The sequence below is a fragment of the Kryptolebias marmoratus genome, linkage group LG9 (assembly GCF_001649575.2).
Source record: "Kryptolebias marmoratus isolate JLee-2015 linkage group LG9, ASM164957v2, whole genome shotgun sequence".
Lineage (NCBI taxonomy): Eukaryota > Metazoa > Chordata > Actinopteri > Cyprinodontiformes > Rivulidae > Kryptolebias > Kryptolebias marmoratus.
In genome coordinates this window covers 19,964,361-19,973,226 of record NC_051438.1, presented here as the reverse complement: position 1 = coordinate 19,973,226, position 8,866 = coordinate 19,964,361, and the positions used below count along the sequence as shown (strand labels likewise).

The 8,866-nt window shown below is 41.9% G+C and overlaps 2 protein-coding genes across 3 annotated transcripts; both read right to left on the bottom strand.

The window, feature by feature from the left end:
• Positions 1 to 2,419: 2,419 nt before the first annotated feature.
• LOC108231248 (inositol-trisphosphate 3-kinase C-like) lies at positions 2,420 to 5,709 on the bottom strand (the record flags this gene model as incomplete). Its single annotated transcript, XM_025004212.2, has 5 exons — positions 2,420 to 2,858; positions 2,950 to 3,021; positions 3,877 to 3,978; positions 4,071 to 4,275; positions 5,489 to 5,709. Coding segments are annotated over 5 exons (858 nt in total), but the record flags the coding sequence as incomplete, so codon positions are not given.
• Positions 5,695 to 8,341, bottom strand: LOC119617384. Of its 2 annotated transcripts, XM_037977623.1 has the most exons (3): positions 8,259 to 8,341; positions 7,224 to 8,092; positions 5,695 to 6,047 (listed from the first exon to the last, which is right to left on the bottom strand). In XM_037977623.1, the coding sequence occupies exons 2-3, from the start codon at positions 8,076 to 8,078 to the stop codon at positions 5,772 to 5,774; spliced, it is 1,131 nt and encodes a 376-aa protein (XP_037833551.1). In that variant the 5' UTR covers positions 8,079 to 8,092; positions 8,259 to 8,341; the 3' UTR covers positions 5,695 to 5,771. The 2 variants fall into 2 exon arrangements, with proteins under 2 accessions (XP_037833551.1, XP_037833552.1); XM_037977624.1 differs by having other exon boundaries at positions 7,224 to 8,315.
• Between the last annotated feature and the right edge of the window lie 525 nt (positions 8,342 to 8,866).

The following is an 8,866-nucleotide window of genomic DNA, read 5'->3' as shown; positions in this document are numbered from 1 at the left end:
AAATCTGAGACCAAGATGGCGTTCCATCCTTTCTTTCGTGATATATTTAGGCTATCCTTAATAGTCCATTGAAACTAGTTGTTGAAAAGCCTATACGTTAGCCTGTAATATTTAGCCTACTACAGAGAGGGTAACATTTTTATTTACAAACATAAAAAGCATACTTTAATGTGTAAAACAGGATTTATTGTTGTGAAAAATCCCTGACTTTACCAGTTATTTTATTGGAGAAAAAAAAGGCAGAAACACTTGTTGGTTCTAATATATATATATATATATATATATATATATATATATATATATATATATATGTGTTAAATGCATTTAATACCGCTACAGTGTGTTCTGCACTCAAGGGAAATGAGGTGTTTTCCTTTTCTGTGACTCTCTCTTTCACATTTCACTGTATTTCAAAGGTCATTACTTGTTGTTTTCATTTGACAGACATTAGATAGTTAAATCCTTCTAGATTAAAATGTCCATTGGGCTAGATGTATTGATATCTGAAGCAAATATGCAAACTGCAACCAGCTAAAATCCCTGGTCCTAAATGTTTATTTGGAAAAAAAACACAAAACTCAACAAACAGGCTGGCACAGTCTGTAGAAGTTTCCAGTGATCAAAACAAAATATTTCTTCTATTAATTTAAAAAAGGTATTAATGAAAAGGTGCTTGTCTATCACTTGATTTCCCTAAATTAAGGACCCTTAAACATGTCACCTTCTAACATTGTTTGATTTGATAAAAGCAGAAGATGACCATAACATGTCACTTTTAATTTACTTTTCAAAATTACAAATATAATGTTTGTTATAGCAAAATTGTTCTTTAAATGGCCTAAACAGAAGGCGTCAAAAATGACACAGTTTATGGCAACAAGTCAATGTACGACCAAGAGGAGACTGGTACGAGAAAGGGGGAAAAAGGAAATAAAATGAAAAGTACAATCTTTTGTCCTTAAATGAGAAAGTCTTGAAAATCTTTACTGGACAGTCCAAGTTTCAGTCCATGCTAACTTTAATAAATTACTTTTCGAGGTTTAAATGGTGACGAATGATGTACAGCTCAGAATGTGTGCATGACGCTGCAATTTACCTCAAAAGCAAAATCATACAGGTTTTTTTTTTGTTTAGTTTTTTTCTTTTTTTCACCTTTTCTCACAGTTTAGATGTCTGTAGGTCACAGGTGATTTAATAGAAGAAGTACGTTTATTGATATGGAGACTGCTGCAGTTATTTGTTTATTTTAGCTCGTCCACCGAAAGCCAGGAGAGAAAGTCAGAGCTCTGTCAGAGCAAGAACAAAAAGCTAAAATATATAAATAAATATTTCAAAAGTGTTGTTAAGTCTTGTTTACCGTATTTACAATAGTTAACCTTTTTAATACATGCTGAATTGAAGGAACTGTTAAGATCTTTTGAAGTGGGGTTATGTGGAAAGGTCATGAACAGTTATTATCTTACCTGTTGTGGATAGCTCTTTGAATGTCCTCACTTTGAAAAAAAAACAAAAAACATTTCATTCTTGCTGAATTGACAAACTAATGGTAGTTCACGCCAGGCCAAAACCAAAGTGGACTGCTGTCATCTTAAAATAATTCATAACATTTCATAGAAAAAAACTATTTTAAAAACCTTTACAACATTCCTGCCATAAGTACCCCAGGCTGCCACAGAAGGGCTACAGCTAACTGCTGCTGTTGCTATTTGCAGTTACAAAGAACCATAGAGTTCTATGTAAATAACAGTCCAGTGCAAAAATGATCGTAAAGCAGCATTCGCATGAAATGCCATCAAATTTCTGAGGTTGGAGTTATTTTGAGATGACAGCAAGCAGCCTTGGCCTTGGTCCTGCTTACACACGCTGTCAGTTGGTCAGAGTTAAACTCTGTTTTTCCAAACTAATGTGGGTCAAGGAGCTATTTTTGTGGTTGAAAATGTAACTGAGGTATCATGATTGTCGGTGGTTTTGTCACAGTGACCCAGAGGAAGCTGCCATTGATATGAAAACATGTTGGTCCACGGAGATAATGTCTGTTAGTGTAACCTTGTGTCTTGTGTTTGCCTCAGAGATAACTGAAGAAAGTTAAAGATTATGATAAAAAAAATCCAGATTACAAGACGGTCCAGACTGTGATCATGATGGTTCAAACTGAATCTTGTCAAACCTTTGTTTAGTTCTGAAGTAACTAACTCACGACACGATCTACAACAGAGATAAGATCGTGAGTTCATAAGTTTTCTACAAAACTTGACTTTAAAAGCTCTGAACTATTGCTTTAAACCAGGGAGAACATGAGGTTTTTAAACCATTTGTGTGTGGTGAAGCAGACAGAGAACATTAGTAAATTCCTTTTTGAATATTAAATTTAATAGAAAAGATGCAAAAGATTAAAATATCAAAAGTGATGTCATATGTACATACCAGATGTACAAAAACAAAAACACAAGCATCCATTTTACATCCCCTTGAATTTGAGCTTCACTGAAGTCTGTCCTCTTCCTCTGCAGACAGAACCACAAATCCTCCTTTGCTGACTCAGCACCGTCTCTTTTGCTTGCTCCATCCCGACATTGAGTCTTGTGTCACAGACACAACGCTCAGAGAACTTCGTGTAACACATTGTCCTCCTCGCAGGTGTCCTCCTGCTGCCCGCAGGCCAGGCCGATGGCGTCGCTCAGGGACGTGATGAGGGAGGTCAGACCGATGAGGTATCCGTCCTCCCGGCTGCCTTCAGTCCACGGGACGCTGTGCTGGAGCTCCCTGGTGTCCGGCAGGGGCGTCGTCTTTCCGAAGTCGATCATCCACACGCTGGCCTTGTTGTGGTCGTGGACAAAGAGAAGTGAGCTGCCGATCACCTGAGCAGAGAAGGAAAAACACATTCATTGGTACGAACGTTTCATTTTAAGATAATATTAAGGCGACACATGCGTCTCCATCTTCACCAACCTCATGGGTTCTGAAGAAGGATGAGTTCCTGAGCGCGTCCTTCAGGTCCAGCAGTCTGGAGTGGTACGCTTTCTGGAAATACACACACGAGGGGTTCAGTGGCAGCAAACTACCACTGGTGAAGAGGCATGTGAGGTGTAAAAATAAAAGATAGACACTTTAAAGGCCCAGCATTCTTTGAGGGGGTGCATGTCGCTGCCTTTCCTGCCCGGAGTTTTAGACTGAGATCCTCTTGCGCTGAGAAATGGGGCTGTTTTGGTCAAACCTTGAAAATAATATTATACACAAACTCGTGCGATATCACCAGATGTCAGATGTGTTGTGAATGACTCTCAGCTACCACCACACCAAATTTTAGATCAGTGTCTTTAAAACTGGCAGAGTTATGGTAGTGTTAGTGTTTATTAATTACATTTGGCTGTGGCAGCCATCTTGAATCAGGTTGACTCTAAAAGTTAATCAGTTGTAAACAAACACCCAGTGGTTATTTCCTGAATGTTTCATTTAAATTTGTCCAGTGGTTCGTGAAATATTTTGCTAACAGACAAACAAGGTTGACTGCTTGTCTGTTAGTCAGTTTTAAGCAATTTCCCTTTGTGCAATGAGTAGCACTTGGAGCGTGTGTTGTGAATAATTCACAGCTACCAGCACAGCAAATTTGAGATCAGTATCTGTAAAACTGACTGAGTTGAAGCCATTTTTGTGTTTCCTAAGGTCAGTTAGCTGTGGTGGCCATCTTGAATCAGGTTGGCTCCAAAGTTTAATCAGTTGTAGATGTACACCCAATAGTTATTTACTGAAAGCTTCATTAAACTCGGTCCAGAAGTTCCTGAGATGTCTTGGTAACAAACAGAAACACACACATTATCACTGTCTTCGCCTTTTGGCAGCGGGTGATGATTAAAAATATTACAGAGGTCAACTGACCAGCGTGTCCAGCTGGCTCCTGGTGAAGTACAGCAACGCCTCCGTGACCTGAGTTAAAGTCTGGATTTTTCTGAAATCCCGCTGGACATTGCCGTCCTCCATCTGCAAGACAGGAAACAACACGTTTGAAAACTACATCGTTCTGGTGGTGAGGTGTGTGTGTGTGTGTGTGTGTCCGAAGCGTCCTCTCCTACCATGACGCCTTCTATCCTAAAGCCCAGCGTGGACGTAGAGCTGGTCGTGTCCCTCCACTGAAGGTAGCGCCACTTGGTCACCCCTTTCTGTGCGTGTTCCTCCTCGGACGGAGCTGAAGGGTCTACTTTCATCATCTTCTGGTACATGTCGCTCCTCAGGGTGGGTTTGGTTCGGGCTTTGATCAGTTCCTCCTCTTGGTATGTCCTGGCACGAAAATAGACAACCAAAATAACTCTCACATAGTACATCATTTACAGAGGCACCAAAAGGTTTGAACAGATTTCATCAAGTCAATAAAAAAATGAGCAGATTTCTAAAATGATTCTGTTTTGGTAGTGTCGGACACATCCCATCTTCCTTTAGGCTTCAAAGGAACAGTGGTGAGAACAGAATGAAAATTTGAGATACTCAAATTTCCAAAGTTCAAAACTTTGCACCAGCAGCAGCAAACACCTCTTTATTCAGAAGAATTTGCTCATCATGCTGTTGTCAGCGTTTCAAACAGTGCGATGGTTACAACCAAAATTTGCTGTAATTTGCCTCTCTGTGCATGTTTCCCGTGGCTCCAGTTCGAGCCCAAACTATGATCTCAATTAGCCTCAATATGGCAGTTCTATGACCAGGTTTATCAAATGAATTCTTAACAGGCAAAAAACACACAAACTCAAACACTTTGTTGTATTTATACAGCTTCCTCCTGCTTTGTGAGCATCATTATCGCCTGCTGCCAAATGGCAAAAGGTGGTTGATGACGTTTGTGTCTTCTGCTGTGTTAGCAAAATGAACCAATGGAGATATTTTAATAAAACTCCTAGAGCTTAACCCTTGGATGTCCATCTACAACTGATGGGCTGTTTGAGTCAACACAGATGGTTGTCACAACTAATCAACCTTAGCAAACACAAAAATAATCATAACTCAGTCGGTTTTACAGAAATTGTGCTAAAGTTTGGTGTGGTTGTAGCTGAGAGTCATTGACAACACATACTCTGAGTGCTATCACATAGAATTGTGCATGATGCTGTTTTAAGGTTTCGCCATAATAACTCCACCTGTTATTTCTCGGCGTAAGATGATTGTAGTTTAAACCTCTGGGAGTTATGCATTTCTTTAAAGAATCCTTTACGTTTATTTACAGTATTTTATTGATCATAGAGCTGTTTTAAGGGAACCCAGTGCCACTGATTTTTGGCACAAGGTTTGAGCTTCGCTGTGACCTTTATCTGGTTTATCTTTATTTTTGTGAACAAGCTTTGATGACCGAAAGGTCTGAGAACTTGGTGAAAATGATCTTTGAACTCAAACCTTTTTCATCACGCTCCATTTTCAGTCTCTTCCCTCTTAATAAGTAGACCAAACAGCAACAAAATGCTGCTCTAACTTTAAAAAAAAAGACAGAAATCTTTAACAAAGCTACCTGACTCCCATCTTGCAGTCCATGATAACAGGCCTCCTCAGCCCGCTCAGTAGGTCCTCCAGGCGGATGTAGCAGTGCTCCCCCCTGGTGACCAAACCGTGGTACTGCGGTACAAAGGGCCTCAGGGGGTCTCTCATCAGGCAGTCCAGGCACTTGGCCTCGGGTTCGCTGTACAGTTTCAGCACCTCCCCTCCTTTACTCACCTGGAAGTTACCTGGTGATGTCAGTCACCGGCAAAGGAGACAAAAGGAGCAAAATATTATAAGGAATGTAACTGAAAGCATCACTGAAACTGTGTGAGGTCATTGGATTCACAGCGAGAGCAGCAGTGCAGAGAAACACGTGTCATTTCACGTTTCCAAATCTGGACAAGCTGGTCACGGAAAGCAACAGAATGGTGAGGAAATCGGTGCGGCGTTTCGCTCTCAGGGATGCCCGAGTGGCTGCAGTGTGAATGATGTGTAACACACATGCCTTGATGTCCAGCCAGCTGGACCCAGGAGCTCTGCCGCCGATGTGACCAGTGCATCATGGTCAGGAAGGTCTTCCACGAGCGGGACTGGGGAATAAAAGAAAAGCAGGTGATGTGTTGGTTTTATATGAAGAAAAAAAAAGATCAGAGAAGGTTATGTCGTAAAAACAGGAGTATGCAGGAGAAGCTGTCAACTTCAGGAAGGTGTGAATGTATTCAAAATAATTCATCTCCTTTTTGCTCAGAGTGCACACCCTAACCCACCATACCCTGCTAAAAACAACAAACATTATAATTCTGTCCCTTGTAAACAAAGAGATTTTAACATTTGCTTCAGCTGCCATTAACGACAATATGAAGATATTTACTGAGATACTGAGCACCAAATCACATCAAATTTTGAACCTGATTCTGGCATATTCTTTTTGTCACATTTCATCAGTCAAAAGTTTGACAACTCACAAAGGAAAACATTTGTCTAAATCCTTTCACATCTGTCTGCTGACGCCGCGATAAACGTCTTCGTGTAGCTTCAGCACCTGCTGAAAATGTACCGTAAAAGTCTGGACACACTAAAGGCTTTAAACATGTGCACAGTTATTGTCTCCAAACGGAGCCTAGCTGTGAGCTTAAGATCTGCTTTGTGTATACACAAAACAGATGCGCACAGACTTAACTAGCTGCTGTGCAGAAAAACTAAAAAAAAACAACAACAGCTGAAGCAGATCTGAGCATGCTCAGTAGAGACAATTGGTGCAAAACAACTGAATGCAGCTAAAAGAATGCAAATACGTCGTAGCTGTAGCTTTATTCATTGAAATTCAGCTGTTTGCATTGTAAATGATGAATGATGTTGGTTTAAAGGTCAGTACTCCCAATTTTTGCTGCCATACCTGCGTTTTTTTTATTTACAGTTTGTCGGTGCAAACTCTCTGAGGCTGGAGAGGGAACATCTACTTTCTAGTTGTCCTCCCACTATCCGCTCCTCCCTTTACTCATATCTGTTGCAAAAGCAGCAGCCAGCCATGCAAACGCCATTCAAATCTGACCTTGTCAAAGTCCTCTTTCAAGCCCATGCAAATCAGCAGGACCACAGGTGCAAAAGAACAGTTGGGAAGCATGGTTTTATTTTTTTTTTCCATGGAAAAACTAGAGCAGCCAGACGCACAGAGAGGATGTTAGTGTACTGAGCGTGACAAATAATTAAATTTAAAAAAAAAAGTTTTTACGTGCAACCGTGTATCCTGAATCAGGTGTTCTCACCTTCTTGAAGGTCTTCCTTTTCAACGTTGCATCCTCTCCTTCGCTGAAGACCTCCTCACTCTCTCCTGACGAGAGGTTGATGGAGGAGCAAGAGGAGGAGGTGGAGGAGGAGTGCAGCAGCTTGGAGAGGATTGGATGCCGATGCATGGAGGGCTCCATCATTTCCTCGCTGTGCTCCTTGGGGGTCTCCAGGCTGATGCTGTTCTCCTGCTGCGCTGCTGAAGAGGCAGAGACTTTCCGGCCCTCCTCCTCTTCTTCCTTCTCCAAACCGGAGCTTCTGCCCCTCCAGTGTTTGCCCTCGCTGTTCGGCCCCTCTGCCCTCTCCTCGTTTTCATGCTCCGTTTCCTTCCCGCTCTCCTCCACCCTTCGTTTCCCACTCCACCTCCCTCTCTCCCACCCGTCTGTGCCCACCTCGAAGCTGCTCCCTAACTTCTCCTTCCTCCTGGCCCTCCATTTGGCCCTGAGGACTTCTCGGGAGCACTTTGCAGTCACGTCCGCTTTTCTTTCTGTGTCTTGAATGTCTTCGTGCGTGTCCTCCTTCTCATTTGACTGACAGGGGGTTGTATTTGGTTCCAAGCTGGGCTCGTTGTCCCAGTCTCCATCTTCTCCTAGTCCACCAATACACTGGCTGTAAGGGGGGAAGCTTTTTGTTGCGAGGAGCCTGGGTCTGAAACTTCCCCTGTCCCCCCTGCAGCTGCCGATCGGCTCTTCGCTGGCAGGCAGATGTCCGTGCGTCTCATCTGGGACTTTGTGTGCCTCCTCGGTCTCCATCTCCATCCTCTCCATGTGCTTGTTGTCATCTGCAGTGTCCATATCTGAGTCCCGCCCGGAGCAGAGATGGTGATTCTGTTCCATGGGCACAACATGTGCTTGTGCAACAGGGAAATGTTTACAAAAGAAGCACAGTTTTGAATATTAATCAGGAAATGCACGCACACTGTAAAAAACTAAATCTCTATATATTTATACATATTTATTCAAACTTTCTCGAAGTTACACAAAAAGGAAAACTAAAACAGCAAACATCTGTCTTACCTTCCCCTTATCCACCTTTTAGTTTTCAGTCTTACAAAGCCCTGTGCTTCACGTTGAGTTACGTCTCGCTCTCGCTCTCTCTGCTGGGGCCACATTTTGCATGCGGTGACGTTATTAAGTTTCCAAAGCTCGGTCAGGGGCTGGCTGATGGAATCCAGCCAACAGTGCCACAGGGCGGGATGACATCCAGGAATGACAGCATCAAACAGCGTGGAGTGCCGTGTCCTCCCTCCAACAACACAGGTTTTATTGTCGCAGTCAACACACGAAGACTGAATGTGTAAATGGCAGACTTTTCTGCAAATGCAGCCACTTTTGAGACATTTGTAAGTGCTAAAAACATCATGCAGGAGCTTTAATCATAACTTTACTTTTGTGTATAGACTTTTATTGTATTTACACATGTATATGACCTAAAGCTGTTAGGCTTCTGTACAGATTTTTTTTAATTCTCTAAAAGTAGCTGAAGTGAATAGCCAAAAAAAAAAAAAAAAAAGGAGGAGGTGTAGTGCTGTTGTTATGGGGTCAGGAAAGCTTGTTTGCATAGATAAAAACTCCACATTTAGAAATATACCGGTGAATTCCAAAAAAAAAAAAAAAAATGTCAG